The sequence below is a fragment of the Larimichthys crocea genome, chromosome XVI, assembly GCF_000972845.2.
Source record: "Larimichthys crocea isolate SSNF chromosome XVI, L_crocea_2.0, whole genome shotgun sequence".
Taxonomy (NCBI): Eukaryota; Metazoa; Chordata; class Actinopteri; family Sciaenidae; genus Larimichthys; species Larimichthys crocea.
Genome location: NC_040026.1, coordinates 22307329 through 22326521, shown reverse-complemented (window position 1 = coordinate 22326521; position 19193 = coordinate 22307329). Strand labels below are relative to the sequence as shown.

Genomic DNA, 19193 nt, shown 5'->3' with positions numbered 1-19193 from the left:
CCTTCCTCAAAAAACAAAACAAAATATAAATGTACTATAACTTTATGCTAATAGTTTTCTACTTTTACTTGTAACATTGAAGCTTCTAAGTGTGTGGGTACAAAGGTGTTGGAATGCAAACGAGTGCATGAACTCATCTTCCTTTATATTTTTATACTAATAAATACTTTTGTACTTGCAACTTGCTATTTTAACTTAAGTCAATGATCTGAATACCTCCTCTACTACTATATATAAGTAGCTAGCTATCAGATCATCAGATAATATAAATAAAGTTGCTGGTTGCATGGCGACAATAAATTATAATTATCAACATACATATATACATTTTAATGCACCAAGTATCTTATACTTCTACTCTAATGCATTTATTTTACTATTTTCTCAACGATGCATAGATTTCTTTTATTTCTGTTTATGAGTATTTATCCACCTTGTGTGCTGTGAGCTGCTGTAGGATCATTACAGCCATTTAGAAAAAAGACCTGACAGTCAAGCTTTTATTTCTAAGACACAATCATACCAGCTCCGGTACTGTCTGTCTGTCTGCGGCTGGCTTGACACCGCTGCCTCTCGCCACCACTATCTCCAGCAGACACACCCCATCGGCAGGCAGACACTCCGGAGACGGGAGCTGGACCCGGAGGAGGACACAAGTGACACCAGCCAACAGGAGACGGCACCGTGCTGCCTTCAGGCGCTGCTCGTGACATCCTAAAACTCCATTTTGGCTGCGTTTCATAACAGCATAAGTAACCAATGACAAGTCCCTGTTGCACAAATGAGCTGTTTGTGGATATTTTGTAGAGATACATAGACTAATGCTTTTCTATGAGCCCCAACAGTGGTTTTATAATATATATATATATATATATATATATATATATATATATAATATATATATATTATTATATTATTATTTTATTATTATATTTTTATTATATTATACCCATGAAAACTGGATATAAAGTAAATATCAGAATCACTTTAGGGGCCAGGGTGTACACACACGGCTCTCAATTACAAAAAACATGTTGCAGCATTAAATTTGGAATGTTAACCCTCATAAAAACATAAAACAAGACAGTCAAGTGTGTTTTTCTTGTAAAATTTCAGATCTGTGTACACTAACAAAATAATAATAATATTAAATAATAAAATAAATAATTACTTCATTGATTAATTACACCAATCAACCTTTTTCAGCCCAAGGACCCCTTGGGCGAGAGACAAACAGAACAGAGAGTGTGTCACATTTTAAGCCTGGCTTATAATAACTTTTATATTTACTTTATTCACCTTTTATTTCACCTTATTAACCTATTTATATGCTGGGTTATGAGCCTATATGTGTTTATGATTGATAAAACATTCAGGCATAATGGAATAATTTATAAATAATATATAGTTTTTCAAAATGTCAAAATTGACTTTTTATTGCATCATCATCATAATTTTGTTATATTTTCACAAATTATTTTGGTGAAAATTGTCAATTATTATGACAAAAATTGGCGGACCCCCTGCAGTACCTCTGTGGCCCCCTAGGGGTCACGGACCCCTGGTTGACAGATTGTGTCACTCATTACCATAAAAAGTTCAGGTGAATTTATTAATTTGTTTATGATATTTGTTTTCCTAATAATGTCCATAATTCTATATTTTATGCTGCCAATGGTTTCAAACAATAAAAAATATGTTAATCAACACGCGCTCACCTGAACTCACCGCGAGACACCGATAGTAAACACTGCGAGCGGGACCGAACCATTTGATGTAGTAGATGGGGGGAGTTGGGCTTTTAAAAAAAAAAAAGTAAATAAAACAGAAAGCGTTTTCTTGGCGCATTGTAAATATTAATAGAGGTCGGTTAATACACTGCAAACATCACCAGCCTGTGTAAGCCTTGCTGCTGGTCCCAGATGTGCCGGAGGTTTGGTGCCGGTGACAGTAACAATAGTCTCCTCCATGGAGAGCCGCTGCCACTGACAGTGCAAAAACTACAAACACAGAGAGCGGACTACAACTTCCGGTGAGTACTTTCAAACGGTCAGCCAGCAGCAGCTCGCAGCGGTACTCCCTGAAGTTTACACTTCATGAAGGCTGGCGGCTGTCGGTGTCGGGTCAGACTCTGTGGAAGAAGCACGGAGGCGGGATCTTCCTGTTCAGTCTCTCAGTATTTCTGGAGCTAAGCTAAGCTAAGCTAAGCTAAGCTAAGAGCGCCAATGCGCGCCAACGTCAGTTGAAAGTCGTTGCCAAGACAACAGCAGATCTTGACGCTGATTGGCTGATGGACTGTGAGCGGAGCTGCACTGTAGAGTCGACACGTCGCTCAGTAACACATTTATTCTATAGAAAGAGTCTGCAGCAGCAACATGTGGATCATTTTATATCGAAGTTATACTTTTATTGATCAGGTGTGTGAACACACGAGGAATTTGACGTCACTCAGTGTAAAAAACAATGAAATGAATATTGTTTATACAGCAGCTTGTGTTATGTACGTGAGGTAGATATGAGGAAACCGAAGCACTCTGACTATTTCAAATATATTTTTTTTGAGATTTTATTTTGATGTTAAGATGATTTTTTTTAATGTGGGAGGAAACTGAAGCACTCTGACTATTTTAAATATATTTTTGAGATTTTATTTTGATGTTAAGATGATTTTTTTTAATGTGGGAGGAAACTGAAGCACTCTGACTATTTTAAATATATTTTTTTGAGATTTTATTTTGATGTTAAGATGATTGTTTTTATGTGGGAGGAAACTAAAGCACTCAGAGTATTTTAAATATATTTTTTTGAGATTTTATTTTGATGTTAAGATGTGTTTTTTTTAATGTGGGAGGAAACTGAAGCACTCAGAGTATTTTAAATATATTTTTGAGATTTTATTTTGATGTTAAGATGATTGTTTTTTAATGTGGGAGGAAACTGAAGCACTCTGACTATTTTAAATATATATTTTTTTGATTTTATTTTGTTAAGATGATTGTTTTTCAATGTGGGAGGAAACTGAAGCACTCAGAGTATTTTGAATATTTTTTTGAGATTTTATTTTGATGTTAAGATGATTTTTTTTAATGTGGGAGGAAACTGAAGCACTGAAGATAGTGAGAGTAAACCCACAGCAACACAGTGATCTTACATTTGCGAGGCCATAGTGGTGAACACTAAGGCACCTGTGCTACTATCCAACCTGAGTTTGGTGTTGCCCCTTTTTTTTCTTTGAATGAATGAATGTATAATTCAAAAGTGGAGAAACCGAAGCACTCGGAGGAAACCACAGCAACACAGTGAACGCTGTAAACTCTTCACAGCAAAGAGGACAAGGTCCAGAACTGAACCCTGACCTCATCGCTGGGAAGGCACAGTGAACACTAAAGAGCCTCAGATTTATGGGGCCCGTAGTTGTGAGTCATGTCTAGGTTGGTTATTTCGATGTGACTTGGATGTTTGTTTGTTTTTTTTTAATTATTTTAAAGTGGAGAACCGAAGCACTCGGAGAAAACCACAGTAACACAGTGACCTTACAGTTACAGGAGCCAAAGTGTTGAACACGAAGGCCTTGCAACTGTTTTTCAGGCTCATTTTATGCATGTGCAGGCTTTGAATGGCTTGGTCACTGTGTTAAAAAGTGAGGTGAAGAACCTCTTAATGCCTGTCTTTTTTGGCTTTGCCAGCTGTCTTTGCAGAGTCTCGATTACACATTCGTAATCGGCTGAGTCGTGTAACAGCAGGTTCACTACCACGTTAGTTTTGCTGCCCATTTTTGTACACAGATCCTTGTGCACGGCCTTGGCTATTTTCTTTATCTGGTCTCCTTTTGGGCAGATAAATTCAAAGCCTTCACAGCTTGCGTGCAGCATGTCTATTAGAGTTGACATGATCATTTCACTTTCATCAGGAGACACTGGAATCTTTGTTTTTTTCAGGCACTGCTCTACCACCGCTGCCACCATTACCACATAGAACAGTCCTGGAGATTTAGGTGTTTGGGTTCTATCACTGAGAGATGGCTTAGTAGTGTCTTTAGTTGTCATGGACTCAAACTTGGGTCTATCAAACACAGGTGTGACAGAGTTAATTTCACTGACTTCAATGACACGTGGCTCAGCGGTGACGGAAGGTGGTGCTGGCCTACATTTTTGTAGCATTCTGACCATGTGTCTCACCATGGTCTTTAGTCTGTGGGGGCTTTTTGGCTCGACCTGTGTTTCGCTTCCCTCTGTGTCACTGCTTTGTGATAGTTTAGAGTTGATTCTTTCCGTCACCTCTTTCGTAACCAGAATTGCCAGCTTTTCTGCGCTTTCAATCGGGCTACCGGTCACATCTACAAAAGTATCAGCGATAGAGTCCCCCAGGTAGTTGTAAACTTCACGTTCAGAAACATACTTAGGGGACTTTGGAGAAGTCTCAGCTCTGTTTGACAGCTGATTTTTAAATACCTCAAAAACATGTTCAGACACAGTGTTTACTATGCCCACACACATTTCTGTTATGACACTTTTTGTTTCATCATCAATAGTCCCAGATTTAATTTTAGTCCACTGTGCCGCCGTCAGCTGCTCTAGGAACAACTCGACAAGTGGCCAAAGGGTCTCTGTTGTGGACAGCGGAGGTTCCTGATCCATCGTATCCTTATTTTCTGAATTCATGATGTCAGTTTGTGCTACCTGTCTGTCTGCTTGGAAGGTGGAAGGTGGTCTTAACTCTACGATGGGTGATGCAGGGTTGTCTTCATCACTGACAGGTGGCTCAGCGGTGACGGAAGGTGGTGCTGATACCACAGGTGTCACGGTGACCTCTGAGAGTTCTGGTAGATCCAGCATGGTCCGAATTCTGTCCAGACTAACTTGGACACCGTCGTTTGTCTCGGCATTCTGTTGTGACTGCCTGTTGAGCCAGATGCACATGCGATCCAGGAATTTGTGAACTTCTGTATGTATCTTCCGCCGAATGCTTCCATCATCAGGTTTAATGTGTTTCATAATGCGATTCTCCAGACGTGCCAAAAACACATGTTTGTTATTGTGAAGGCAGTCGGACATTTTCTTGTAGGCGCACTCATCTGGGCTTTCGGCTGGGTCCATGTCCTGCACCACTGAGTCTGCAGCTGGAATCAGGACATCCAGTGTGGGCGTCTTAGAGAAGCAGTCAAGATTTTGTCTCAGCGTTGGCAAGAAGCTAGCAATGGCCTCCTTGGCAAATTTGCGGGCAAAAAAGATTTTAATTTTATTTGCCACGACATTGCAGCATTTTGTGCTGCTAGACTGAGCCTCTGGTCTAGGTGAGCCGTTGCTGTTCAATCCAAACTCTTCTCTATTGGACCAGACATAGTTCGCAACATCAAAAGCCACTGCATCAATGTCTTCAGTAATGCTGCTCAAAATCTGCATGCATTCCTCTTCAGTAATGCCATCTTCACACATGTCTGTACTTTTTATGTGTTCCAATACGACATGCTTTACAGCTTCCGATGTTTTAGCCACTACGCTGTCCTGAAAGCTTTCCACAGAAGCTAATTCTTCTGATCCCACAGGAGCAACTTGATCCTCCCCGGTCTCATGAAGACTGTGCTGCTCTAACAAACTTTGTAAAGCGGGCTTTGATGGTGTCTCTGAAATTTGTGCATCTACAGTATCTGACCTGGACGCACATGACATGTATGGCCTACATTTTTGTAGCATTCTGACCATGTGTCTCACCATGGTCTTTAGTCTGTGGGGGCTTTTTGGCTCGACCTGTGTTTCGCTTCCCTCTGTGTCACTGCTTTGTGATAGTTGAGAGTTGATTCTCTCCGTCACCTCTTTCGTAACCAGAATTGCCAGCTTTTCTGTACTTCTGCTTTCAATCGGGCTACCGGTCACATCTACAAAAGTATCAGCGATAGAGTCCCCCAGGTAGTTGTAAACTTCACGTTCTGAAACACACTTAGGGGACTCTGGAGAAGTCTCAGTTCTGTTTGACAGCTGATTTTTAAATACCTCAAAAACATGTTCAGACACGGTGTTTACTATGCCCACACACATTTCTGTTATGACACTTTTTGTTTCATCATCAACAGTCCCAGATTTAATTTTAGTCCACTGTGCCGCCGTCAGCTGCTCTAGGAACAACTCGACAAGTGGCCAAAGGGACTCTGTTGTGGACAGCGGAGGTTCCTGATCCTTATTTTCTAAATTCATGATATCAGTTTGTGCTACCTGTCTGTCTGCTTGGTACTTACAGCCTGTAGTCAATGTAGTCACGCTCCTCGGTTTTGACACTTTGTAATCCGTGTTCAACTCCTGTATCGTGGAAGAAATCCAAAAGAAATGGTTTGAATTCGGATCCTATTTATAAACTTTCACTAAAACCTGCCCTTTGATCTTTGAATGACGTCATCACACGTCATAGCCAATCAAGATCAAGGACGTTGCTAAGCCCCGCCCCCTAGCAACAGTTGTCCGGTAGCTTCCTTAGCAACCGTAACTAGGCAAAACAAACAAATCTCTCTCTGTTTCTATGTTGAAACATTTGAAATACACACATACACAAAGACTAATTAAAGACTAATTAAACTCAATAACTATAACAAACTGAACAAAAGTTCTTGGTTAGACCTATTTCTAAGGAATTGCTGAAATTATGAAAATAATGAATATGAATCAATAAATACAAAAAGAATAATTTACTGAGTTTTGAAATCACAAACAAGGAAACATAATATTAAACAAAACGATATATCATTTCAAAGATCTATCTTTTCATTTGATCCAGAATGAAGATGTTTTGAATGATTTTGACCAGGATACATCTTCTTTAAGGAACTCTCTCCTTTGGCTTTGAGTGGATTATTATTGACTGATGGATGTGGAAGTGTTTCATGAAATCCAAAGAGTCTCTGTTATTAAAATCCAACCAAACAGAAGCACTGACCTCTTCAGTTATATCACTTTAGAGACGCCAGTGAAGATAAGTGGAGAGCTCTCTCTCTCCAGAAGGGGGCAGTACCAGCACATGTAAAGAAGTGGACCCAATTTTCTTCATCAGTGTTACAAAAAAAAGCAGTTTGAAGAAATGTTGACTTCATTTATATTTGTTTTTTCTAATAGCAAATAGGGGTGGGCGATATATCGAATATACTCGATAGTAGGATATGTTGTTTTTCGTCTTTTTTTTATTAGAAATAGGTTACGTTGTGGCTGCAGCTTCCACTGCCGCGTCTGCCTTTCTGTGTCACACACACACACACACAGACACACACACACACACACACACATGCGCAGTAGTGGTAATCGGCCATAAATGATCCCATAACACAGACCCTCCAGGAATTCACGATGTTGCAATTTGCAACTTCAACGCAACTTCAGTGAATCCCCGTGAATCACCGCAACTTCCGCGCTGTCTGCCCGGGGGACGGCCGCACCGTGCGGGAGGATCCCTTCGTGGGACCTCTCCCCGGCGCTGGCTGGCCCCCGCCGGGCGCATTTCCTCCGAGGCGGTGCGCCGCGACCGGCTCTGAGTTCACAGCGCCCGGACCTCGCCGTTTCCCGGGGCCGTGGACTCTCATTAAAGGGTAAATGAGCTATCATCTTAATTGTTTTTATTTTCAGTTAGCTCATACTTCAAGCTGAAAGGTAATGGTCAGATCAGCTGCTTGCTGGCAGCCCTAATAAGAACACAAACTGCTTGAGAGTTTCTGTAAAGAGAGATTTTTTCCCTACAAATAAAAAGATAATTTTATTTGGTCAGAATTTGTCTGTAGCTCATTTTGATTTTTAAAAAAATCGTATGGTGAACAAAAATTCGTGACTCGAATCGAGTCATGAGTTGAGTGTATCGTTACATCCCTAAACAACACACAATAATTTATGACACAACAGATGCTTTTTATAATCTCTTCCATGTTGTGATGTTTACAGCCTGGTACAAAAAAAAAAAAAAATGGTACTAAGCTCTATAGCTACTAAATAAAGCTCGCAAATACAGACAGTTATCTTCCAGACAATTAGTTTTTTCTTACTTCTTTATTCATATAAACTTCAACAGACTTCAGCATTCACTTTGTAATGTTAACCCTCACCTAAACGTAAAACAAGACAGTTAAATGTGTTTGTCTTGCTGAATTTCAGATCTGCATACACTAACAAATCGTTTTTAAACATATATATAATGCCAGTTGCCCACTTAAATCGTGCTTACATGCTCACAAAGATAATGCAAACATGGTCAAGTTAAACAGATGTATTGTTTTAAATGGCCACCATCTTAATTTAGTCATTTATGTCATTAGTTTTACATATAACTGGTTATAAATCAAAGTAATGGACAAAAGTAGCTCCATGGTGGTGCTAGATTTAAAGTCAATATATTGTCATCATAATTCATTTGAGAATCATCAATGTAATATATCTATAATATATCTGAGATATTTTACTGGGGAAGTGAAAACATCAACCTTGTGATTGTGCTGGATGATAAATCAGAGGATTACCAGAATTTTTAGGAATTATCCTCTTAGCTCCATTGATAACTCTTTCACTAGCACACCATCAACAAGATCCGTTTAAATTATTTATTATTGTAGCCTCATAAATGGTCAATGAAATTATGCTAGATATAGCTTATTTAGCATCTGTTTGAAAAAGAGACAGCTTAAGAGTTAAGCGTCTGAAAATCAGATGGGTTGCGGGCATGACCAAGTGAGTTGAAGTGAAGGGCAGAAATGGTGAATGTCAGAAGTGGCAGGGTTGAAGTGTGGTCCTGCTCCTGAGCTTCAAAAATAGTTGTCAAGATATTTTAATTATTTCATGGAAATCTATTCAGTAGTTGTTGAGTCATTTCAGTTAATCTGATGTGAGGAGTCTACTCTTGCTTGGGTTTTCTCCTCCTGCACAGTCTAAAGCAAAGGAATCGCATTAATCCCGCCACAATAATAATAAGCATCAACAGCACTGCTAACAAACAGCATATAACATCCACAGAATGATAGGCATACCATGGCATCTTATAAGACTCAGTGCGTAAATGTGCAGCTCCTTTGTGCCTAATAACAAACTCAATCCAGTAAAGGGCCGTGTCCAGAGGATGCATTGGTTTATCCCGATGGAGAGCAGACAGACGCTTCATGTTATTTCTGTATGAGGGATTGTGAAGTACTTCTTGTATTGCTTCCAGAAAGTTCTGGCGAGTGACTTTGGTAACATCGACCACCTTAGCGACACCTCGGATCTCCAACCTCAGAACGTTCTCAGCTTGGTCAAACATAAGGGGCATGCCTACTATTGGCACTCCGTGGTAGATGGACTCATAGATGCCGTTAGTGCCACCGTGGGCCACAAAGGCTTTAATCTTTGGGTGTCCCAGAAGGTCATTCTGGGGCAACCAATTTAACAGTAGGGTGTTGTTGCCCAAATTGTTTGGTCGCTCACCGGCATGCCTCCATATGACCTTTTGTGGAATTTGGGCAAAGGCGGCAGCGATTTCAGAAGTGATTTCTACAGGTAGGCTTTTGACCAGTGTACCAAGAGACATCAAGATGAATCCATGCTCTCCTGAACTTTCAACAAACTCCTCCAGCTCTGATGATAAAGGCTTCGAAGGCTTACACTGAAAACCTCCAATGTAGGCGATGTTTGGCATGGTGGGCCTGGGGAATTCAAAGACAAAGTCCACCCTTATGAGCCAGATGTCTGCTCCTTGTAGAAGGTGATAGAAGTTCACATCTGGACCAAAGTACCTGTCTACCAGTCTGTCATAGTGGGGGCGTACTATAAACTTGTGAAAGCACGTGTTGAAGACATATTTAATTGTGTTGTGAACCCTTTGTCCAAAGGTCATCTTATCTGACACAACATGTCCTGCAACTGGAACATAGGATATTGGAGATGGAGCTACCACAGCATGCCCTTCTCCACTGGTGATCCATCTCACGTTAAAAACAGTTGGCAGTTTAAGCTCATGAGCCACCAGAACTCCTACAGGCACTCCCGGGTCAATAAGAACCACGTCAAACTGAGTGTCACGCATATTCTGCATCAGAGTCTTGTTCTCAAATATTTCTACCACCAATTGTCCGGCCTGTTGGTGAATGTCCGACAGTGCACCGAGCATTTCCCAGTACCACTTCGCAGTGCTGATAAAAGATCCCCCCTCTCTCTGTGTTGTCAGAATATTGGCAAGAAGGGTTGCAAAGAAGTCCTGATCTTCCATGTTCATGGCTTCTGGTAGGGTGACCGTGATGGAGCGGTAATGTGGTGCGTTTTCTTTGATGTACCAGCTAGTGGATGTACGGACCACCGTGACCTCGTGGCCCCTGGCATGTAGGCCCTGGATCATCACGTCCATGTTGATCCAGTGGCTGCCATCTATTGGGAACACCAGAATCTTTCCACCCAGGACATTGGGACTCGTCAGACACACCACTAGGAGCAGAAGCGAGACTCCTGAGATGCTCCCCATGGATAAAGCCTGAGAAAAATAACAAACATACAAGGTTAATATGAGCAAATTTTGCAGTTGTTTGTGTTTCTGTTGAACTCCCACAAACTTGTGGGAATCACAACCAGCGACAATAATCACCAAAATGGATCCAGGACTGTAGCCACCACTAAGGGCACTGAGGGTGTGTCTACTATATTTTTGGGGGAATTTGTCAGATTTATACTTGAACAATGAAAAAGGAAAAGTTAAGATAACCTTTGTTACTGTGTGCCGAATGCTAATGTCAGCACATTTTGTGTTGCTATCAGTCGACAGTCACCCAGCTAAATCTTCCTCTTGATGTTTGCTCGAGTATTTTAGTGAACACCTGAATGAATCTGGGGTAATGCTTGGTGAAGAAGAATGACAGTGACAGTGAGTCTGTTCAAGTTACTCCTGGAACCGATCAGGCTCTGACGCCACTTTCGCTTCAGAAGTCTTTTGCCCGTCAGACTTTAACTTGCCCAGATTTGATCAGTTTTTCTTGGTTTATGTGCTTCACCACCGGGCAGGTCGGTATGCTGACATTCATTTTGCTGGCACTAATTCATCGTGGAGCATCTCACACCATCATTATCGGCCAAGTTCAGCCTCTGCATGTTATTTTTACTGTAGGCTATTTATAATGGGGTACAAAAAGCTTTAAACTAAAAAGCTTTAACCTCCACAGTCTCCGAACACATGACAAATTTGCGTGCAAGTAGCTTGTGTGTCAAGCTCATGTCACTGTCTGTGAATGTCTTTATCACCTGTTAGATCATCTGCTATATAAACATATTTAACCTTTTTGCACACGTTAGAATTCAGGAGATACTTATTTGCTGTCTTCTTTACATTCTCACTAACAATCGTAATATTTCTCTTCTTTGCATCATATTTGATGTCAAAATCAATTCCACATTGTGAGCAAAGCTTTAGTAAGTGCTGTAGGCCAGCACTAGGCGGACGGAAGATCCCCAAATCACAAAACAAATAAAGAATCTAAATAACTATGAACAAACTTTTCAGTGTTTGATTCATAGCCCCATGTAATAACAACATCTTGGCTCTGTGTGAACCCAGCAGGCACGGCAGTTTTACGATTTAATACAGTAAACATGATACAGATTATTCTGAACACTCCCTGATACCTGGACTACCAGGGACGCGCTAACAGGCTAAAAACAAGCAGACACAAAAACATGCCCTCGGGTGTCCACTTTGCTTTCTGCAAGTCTGTCGTTGAGGAAACAGGAATCTGACAGCAGGAATCCAACCACATGCCTCAGCAACTGTTCTTCCTCCGTCACCCTGTGGAAAAAGGAGAAGTGTTACCTTAAATCTCAGAGACAGAAGACAAACTGTTCTGTGAGCGTCCACCGGCGCCTGCATGGACAGGAACTCAAACTCTAAACACGATTACTGTGTTACATAAGGAAGTGAGGGTGTGTGTGGGGGTGTGTGCGGGGGTTAACAAACAGACTTTATCTGCATTGTGTGTGCATTTGAAAGGGGAGGAGAGGAAATCCTCCTGCCAGAGCCCGCCCTCTCTCTCTGTAAAGGAACACAAAACAACTGGTGTTGTGAGTAAAGAGGCTGCTTCCCTGTCTTGGTGGTGTGGACCGATGTCCTCAGTAGCATGCAGATGATGCTGGACGACTGTTTTAAAAGATGAATGAATGAAGTCACAGTCGTGTCTGTACAGAGGTGGTGCAGACTGAACCATGACTCAGTGAAGTTCAGTTTGTTTGTCTTCTGTTTCCTCTCTGATGTTCAGAGGCACCAAAGAGTTACTGACTCTAAATCAAGCTTGAAAGTGACAGACCAGTCAGTGCTGCGCGTGTGCAACTCCACAAAGATGATAGAGACGCAAGATGGTTCACTCCTTAGTTTCATCCAGTCTGTGTTATTGGTTTGGTGAGTTACTATGGTTACAGGGAAGCCTCAAAGCCCCGATTCATCAGACAGGACCTCTGGTTAATATGTCACGGAGCTGGTACTGGCAAGGAGAACCCAAAAGCCGACTCGGAGGCAGACAAGTTTAGTCAGTCCAAAGTACAGGCAGGGTCAAAACCAGGAGAGCAGATAGGCAAACAAATCCAACGAGGGGCAGGCAGGAATCCAAAGCACAAAACAGGCAAAACCGGGTCAGAACGGGAAGACTAAACAGGAATCTCTGGAGAGCTTGGCAAAAATACAACAAGACAATCTGGCAGGGATGACGGGGAAATGAACCAGTATATAAGCTGAGGGACTGATGAGCAAATGGACTACAGGTGAGGAGATGGGCGGGGATAGCCAGGTGAGGGACATGAGCTGATTGCCAGGTGGGATCTGACATGACAGGAGAATTAGTGGACATGAAACCAATAACTGAGTGTAACTATGTTACATAATATTTTAATTAAGACTGTCTTCATAGTCTATAGTAAATATTCAGCTAACATGTGAACACCTCTGACATGACGAGGAAGATCTGACTAATCCAAACACAAAGTTCAGACGTTCTACTGCAGGACACACAGTCATAAAGAAAAAAATAAATCGGTCAATGTAAATTATAGAAAAGAAAATACATGTAGAAATTCATAAGTAAAGAAACAAAAATAAAAATGTAGAAATAGACAGAAATAGAGTTTTATTTTATTTATTTATTATTAATTAACTAATTTTTTTGTTCTTCATCATACTGACCACAAACAAACACTGACCACCAGAGGACACTAATGACCGAAATATGTACAAATCTTCTCGAGTTTTCAAGGGGATATGAGCCGTCGAAAATGCGATTTACTTTTAAACGCCGTTCAGCGTTCGAAATCCAATAGGGCCTCGCCCCAGCGTGCCGTGCTCGGGCCCTAAATATATTAAGAAATAAGATAAATAATAATAAACAGATGAATAAATACAGAGATATATCATGCTGAATAGACATGCAGCTATACATGTTGACTACCAGAGGGCGCTAATGACCTCCTAGAAATACTCCACACACATCAGTTGCCTCATGACTTACATTTAAAATCCACTGAAGCTACTTCAGCTCCTGAGTGTGCGTGCACCTGCAGGGCACCTCGCACATTACCGACGGAGACGGAGCTTTCAGTCAGCTGAAACTGAAACTGAGGTCCACTGTGTCCCAGGACCAGCATTAAGAGTCGACGTCAAACAATTGATCAGTTCCAGTGCTGATTGTGAGATTAACACACATTTGATGACCAAGTTATGCAGAATTAAGTGGGCGAAAAACACAGTTTCAAAACACATTAGACATCTTGTGACTTCACGTTAAAGACTTCATGTGGTCATCATTTCTACACATCAGTATCAGTTTCCCGACCGATGCTGCCCTGTCACCGGTGAGACTTTGTGAGGTGTCACAGGGTGTGGAAACATGCACACATCGTTTTATAATTCACACAGATTTATTTTAATCCAGAATCTGGTAAATTCGGCGTCTGAACAGCTGACAGCACAGCCTCCAACATACCAAAGCTACTGATCCTTGGAATTAATGAGGCGGTTAAGTGCTTACTCATCCTGCAAACAGCTCTTTCTACACGCCGAATCAAACTCCCTCAGCCAATCACGACTCTCCCTCCTCCCTGCACGCAGCAGTCAAAAACAGCACGAACCCTCGAGGAGGTTCCCACAGAGCTTTCTGCAAAGCAAGCACGGTCCTGTCGAGAGGCAACACGATGAAGATGAAGAGCTTTGGTGTTCTGATGTGCGTCCTGGCAGCGCTGTGCACGGCTGAGGCAGGACGGACACTTTTTATCTGACTTGTACTGAAATGTTTGATTCATGTTCATGAGATTTTATGAGATTTGTTGAACTCTCAGGGCTTGTTGGGGAAAAGAAGATGGAAGAAAGCTGCTTTCTCCTCCTCCTCTTCATCGTCTTCGTTCTCCTCCTCCTTTGAAAGTTCAGGTGAGGAGCTGCATCCGTCGAGGCTCTCTGGTGCCGTACTTTCTCATCAGCAATCTTTTGTTTTACAGGTGAGCTCTGTCTTAACGGGGGCACGTCCGTCCCGTCCCTGACCGGCGGTGAACACTTGTTTTGTTTGTGTGCCGACGGTTTTGAGGGGAATAACTGCGAAAGAGGTACGAAGCTCAACCGCAGAGCAGTTTGCATTTACCTCTGTCACGCTTTGAATCAACTCCTTCTGCTTCTTCAGTGAAACGTGGTCACTGCTACGAGGGCGTGGGGCTGTACTACAGAGGCACGGTGTCTAAATCAGCGAGTGGACGCACATGTGAGGAGTGGGACTCAGCCACCAGGGAGCTGTACATGTCCTCAGATGTCAATTCAGGGAGGCACAACTTCTGCAGGTACGCCGCCAGCACTCAGACCCACATGACTTTGGTTTGATTTGAAATTAAACATTTGACGAGAGAACGTAAACAGAAAGGTCTCGAAGGTTTCGAAGCTCATTGGAGTCCAGCTTCTTCGAAAACATACGAAACAGGTGCCGTACTGTTCAGCAAACTTTGATGCTTTCAAAGGTCCAGTGTGTCTAACAGTGAAGTTGAAGATTGCGCACCTCACCCTCTTTTTCCAAGCATGTTGGATAAACTGTGGCTACCAAAGTCACATAAAAAGTCCAGATCTCGATCAGTGTTTGGTTTGTCTGCTCCGATAGAAAGGGCTCATTATAAGACACAAAAACAGTGATTCTTATTTTCAGGTGATTAAACTCTAATGAAAACATACTAATGAATCTCGCATTCCATTCCTGCCAGTGAATACTTGTAAATCGTAAAACACTGGACCTTTTAAATCCGGTGAAGATGTTTCAAAAACATGATGATGTCTAAGGAGCTGCAAAAATCCTTCCTTATTGTTTCACTTCAAATCAAATGTGTTGGAGTAAATCACGTCTGTGTTTCCCCCACAGAAATCTTTACTTCAGACGCCGTCCGTGGTGTAACGTCTGGAGAAACCGGCAGCTGGTGTGGGAGTATTGTGATGTTCCACGCTGTAGCTTCGAGTCGCGTGAGTGTGTTCTCTCTTTACAAGTAGGTCCAAACCAGAGTGTGTGTTTTATTAGTGTTGAACTCTTTCATCTTGTAGCTCCAGCCCCGCCTTCGCCTGCACCCACTGATCCCGAGCCAGGTAAACTCCGCCCCGTGCTGAACTCAGCGCGTCACATTCACACGCTCTTTCCCTCGAATGTGTCCAACGTCGGGTTGGTTTCATCCCCCAGCTGCGGAGCTGACATGTGGCCAGCGCAGCAGACGAAAGCTGATGAAGATCGTGGGTGGAACAGTTGCCACTGTGGAATCCCACCCGTGGGTCGCCGCCGTATTCTGGCGCAGCAGATCCAAGGAGAAGGTTTTCCGTTGCGGGGGCAGCCTGATCTCATCCTGCTGGGTCCTCACAGCTGCCCACTGCTTCGCTGACGGGTAGGAAGTGAGGTCACTTACTGTAACACACGGCAGGCGCTGACAAACAGCAAGCAGCAGCTGATCCGACTTGTCTCGTGAATTTTCAGCTCCCACAGCAAAGCTCGCCGCTTCTCCGTCATCCTGGGGAAAAACTCTCTGAACGAGAGCGAGCCAAGCGTGGAGCAAACGTTCAGGGTGGAGGAGATCATCGTCCACGAGGGGTTTGACAACAGCCAGGGGAACTTCAACAATGACATTGGTATGAACACGTCTCTAGGCGCTTCGGTACTGACCACGTGTGTTGTAACGGACGCAGTAATTCTTTGATCGTTGCTTTGCAGCCCTGCTGAAGCTGAAGGCCAGAGATGGGAAGAAGTGCGCAGAGGAGAGCCGCTCGGTGAAGTCCGTCTGCCTGCCGCCGCCTCGGCAGAGCCTCCAGCCCGGCCTCACCTGTGAGATCGCAGGATATGGGAAGGAGCAATTTGGTGAGGAGAGTCTGAGCCAGGTGATCGATTTAAGGTCAACGTAACGTCGACGTGATTTAAAATCTGCAGAGAAGTTTAACAGTGTTGAATCTGCAGCATCACTTATTTACAGCACGTCACAGCTGACTGCTTCCTTTCTATGTTTCAAACTGTAATGAGTTGTTCAGGACTTGTCTGGTCTTCTCTCCAGGTCTGTGGTATAAGTCTCAGTACCTCAGAGAGGCTCAGGTGAACATTCTCGCAGACGATGTGTGTCGACACGAAGACTATTATGGAAACATGATCACTGACAACATGTTTTGTGCCAGCCGGCCCGACTGGAGCCAGGATGCTTGCGAGGTATTCACAACAAGTCGGAACTCGATCGCGTTTGCACGGATCGGTTTGTTGATTCTCTTTAACGCTGCTCGTCTCTCTCCGACAGGGAGACTCCGGAGGGCCTCTGGTGTGCGAGGTCGGCGACAGGCTCTTCCTGTTTGGGGTTATCAGCTGGGGCGACGGCTGCGCAAAAGAGTTCCGACCCGGCGTTTACGCCAGAGTGACCAACTACAATCGATGGATAGAAGAGAAGACGGCGCTGCCATCCATCGCCGCAGGCTCCATGTATCCTCAGAAGTGAAGACGAAGGAGAGCGAGAATCTGCAACTTAAACGGCATAAAGCCATGAAGCTGCAGCTCAGTTTTCCCAAAAGTTGGATCTGGATCAGCCTCTCTCCCTGTGGCGTGGACCACCGGTACGAAAACAGACGACCCTTCAATGAAATGAACTGAATCCAGCCTTAGTCTGGATAAAAGTGTGGGACCAACCAATACAGTGCATGTTGTTTGTTGATGATTTATTCGTCTTTAATCTGTTTTCTAAAAAGTAACTTCACTCCATCAGATGTAGCTTTTGTCTCTGCTGCTTCACGATGTTTTCCCACATTTGTTCTGTGGTTTTTGGCACTTCACTGCACTTTATGCTCAGCTACGATGTAGAGTTTTATATTTTTGTTGATGTTTTTGTTCATATTGTTGAGAAATAAACTAATTTTATACGTTTATTAAAAGAGGAGTCACGTGCTAGTTTACTTCCAACCTCTCTGTCATGTTCTTCATCTCTTCAAAGAGTTTATTTAAGGTGGATTCTGGAGGTGATGGAGGCGTGGATCAGAGAGAGAGTGATGGTTGGAGTCTGTCTTTGAAGAAATCCGTTCTGGTGATTTGATTCAAAGAAAAGTTTTAATGATCCCACACCAGGAAATTCAGCTGTCACAGCAGCTCATGGACGTAAGAGAAGACGAAAGTGATGAGGTCATGCTGGTGTTGAAGAGTCTGACAGCTGTTGGAGTGAAGGAGCTGTGGTAGATCTCCTTCATTCAGCTTTTCTTCGTCACTGAGTCACTGATGAATCTTTTCACACCTGTAAATATGAAGATGAAGAAGAAAACATCATAACATGCTCTATAATTATCTCGTGGTTGCCCCGTTACAACATTTTACAGTCTGCGTTGTTGCTTTTATGATCCAGTTAAAAAACCCAAATAGTATTAACAGGCTCTGTCCCGAGCTTTAACGTCTTTTCACATTAACAGAAGCTCTTTGGACAAATATGAACGTTTCCAACCAGCCTGAGGTCGTGTCCCTGGTTTCACTCCCTCTGTGGGTTTACGTCACATTTCAGCTCAGACAAAACATCCTGTAGAATCAAAACATCATGACTCGAGAAGACTTCAGCTCCATCCTGTGGTCAGATCAAAACTCTCAGGCAAGTTTCATCTTTAGAGTTTCTTCCCACCCCCGATCAAAACAAGATGCTCAAAGTCAAACTTAAAGGACGTCCGCCTGTCAAATTCAGCCAATCAGCAGAGAGTTAAAGCACCTGCAGGGACTCAGCAGCGAGTGAACACCAGGACAAGGTGATTTACAGCAGCTCCAACCCGAGGACGATAAGACACGAGGACAGACAGGTGAGACATGTCAGGCTTTCAGTCAGCATCCATCCAGAGGCCTGAAAGTTTGTTTTCATTTCGTCACTAGATGGTGCTAATGTGGTAAAAATGATTGCAGGCGATGATGCTTTTCTAACTCCTCTTAACTGAACGGCAGAGTTTCACAGAGTTCATGAAGCACAGTGAATAAAATAACATGTGTTTTGCAGATATTGTACTATTGTAGGAAAGAACTGTTTAAACTGTTTTTTGTCTCTGTATTCATTCTGCACTTTGTCTCTTTTGGTAGTTGTGCGTCTCTTCGTGATCTTTCGTGGTTGTTTTCTGATCTGCAAGATGACAAACAGACTGATCTGACATTGTTGCTGCAGCACTGCGCCCAGCTGCCGAGACGCTGCATGTTTTGTTCTTTTAATCTGTTCATGCTGGATGGTGCTGTGAAGTACAGCTGCCCTAAAACATTCATGTGTCATTGTGTGTCTCTCTGTAGTTCTTTTTTTTGGTGGTGTTGCATCTTTGTAGTCAGTTTTTGTCATTTGTGCTCATTACGTGTCTCTTTATGGGTGTTTGTTGCGTCTCTTGTCTTTGACCTCCTGAGCTCCTGGGCCTGTCCTAATCCATCAATGTTACACATGTTTCTTCTGCTGCTGCTGCCTTTGTTGGACTGGCCACTTGTTCAAATATGACCTCCGTTCAGCATGCATGCATGAACAGGCTCTACATGCAGAAAACAATGAGTTTGTTGCTTTACGTTGTGTCTCATTCATCAACTTTTGTAATGAACGACACTCAAACACCTGAGACAGACACAGTGAGTTCTTTCAGGTGAACCGGTTTGGGTTTGGGCTCCATCTGAAATGAGTCACCATCATCACATGTATTGTCTGGGTGTGGCTGCTCTTTATTTATTTTTCTAATCTTACTGAACATTCAGGTAT

General features: G+C 42.8%; 3 protein-coding genes across 6 annotated transcripts; 1 reads left to right on the top strand and 2 right to left on the bottom strand.

Annotated features, from left to right (window-relative positions):
• Nucleotides 1–1821: 1821 nt before the first annotated feature.
• LOC104929214 (tissue-type plasminogen activator) lies at nucleotides 1822–17368 on the top strand. Of its 2 annotated transcripts, XM_027289471.1 has the most exons (12): nucleotides 1822–2032; nucleotides 14068–14210; nucleotides 14295–14382; nucleotides 14451–14555; nucleotides 14630–14783; nucleotides 15350–15447; nucleotides 15526–15567; nucleotides 15659–15857; nucleotides 15947–16098; nucleotides 16181–16324; nucleotides 16515–16663; nucleotides 16749–17368. In XM_027289471.1, the coding sequence occupies exons 2-12, from the start codon at nucleotides 14151–14153 to the stop codon at nucleotides 16941–16943; spliced, it is 1386 nt and encodes a 461-aa protein (XP_027145272.1). In that variant the 5' UTR covers nucleotides 1822–2032; nucleotides 14068–14150; the 3' UTR covers nucleotides 16944–17368. The 2 variants fall into 2 exon arrangements, with proteins under 2 accessions (XP_027145272.1, XP_027145271.1); XM_027289470.1 differs by lacking the exon at nucleotides 1822–2032 and having other exon boundaries at nucleotides 13557–14210.
• On the bottom strand, nucleotides 3005–7034 carry LOC113747882 (uncharacterized). 2 transcript variants are annotated; one of them, XM_027289473.1, is made up of 2 exons: nucleotides 5677–7034; nucleotides 3005–4143 (listed from the first exon to the last, which is right to left on the bottom strand). In XM_027289473.1, exons 1-2 carry the CDS (start codon nucleotides 6189–6191, stop codon nucleotides 3591–3593), a joined length of 1068 nt encoding a protein of 355 aa, XP_027145274.1. In that variant the 5' UTR covers nucleotides 6192–7034; the 3' UTR covers nucleotides 3005–3590. The 2 variants fall into 2 exon arrangements, with proteins under 2 accessions (XP_027145274.1, XP_027145273.1); XM_027289472.1 differs by having other exon boundaries at nucleotides 3005–4289; nucleotides 5823–7034.
• On the bottom strand, nucleotides 7925–12290 carry LOC104929206 (UDP-glucuronosyltransferase 2A3). Of its 2 annotated transcripts, none has more exons than XM_027289469.1 (2): nucleotides 12278–12290; nucleotides 7925–11763 (listed from the first exon to the last, which is right to left on the bottom strand). In XM_027289469.1, the coding sequence occupies exon 2, from the start codon at nucleotides 10450–10452 to the stop codon at nucleotides 8857–8859; it is 1596 nt and encodes a 531-aa protein (XP_027145270.1). In that variant the 5' UTR covers nucleotides 10453–11763; nucleotides 12278–12290; the 3' UTR covers nucleotides 7925–8856. The 2 variants fall into 2 exon arrangements, with proteins under 2 accessions (XP_027145270.1, XP_019133352.2); XM_019277807.2 differs by lacking the exon at nucleotides 12278–12290 and adding an exon at nucleotides 11788–12271 and having other exon boundaries at nucleotides 7925–10461.
• Nucleotides 17369–19193: the final 1825 nt, after the last annotated feature.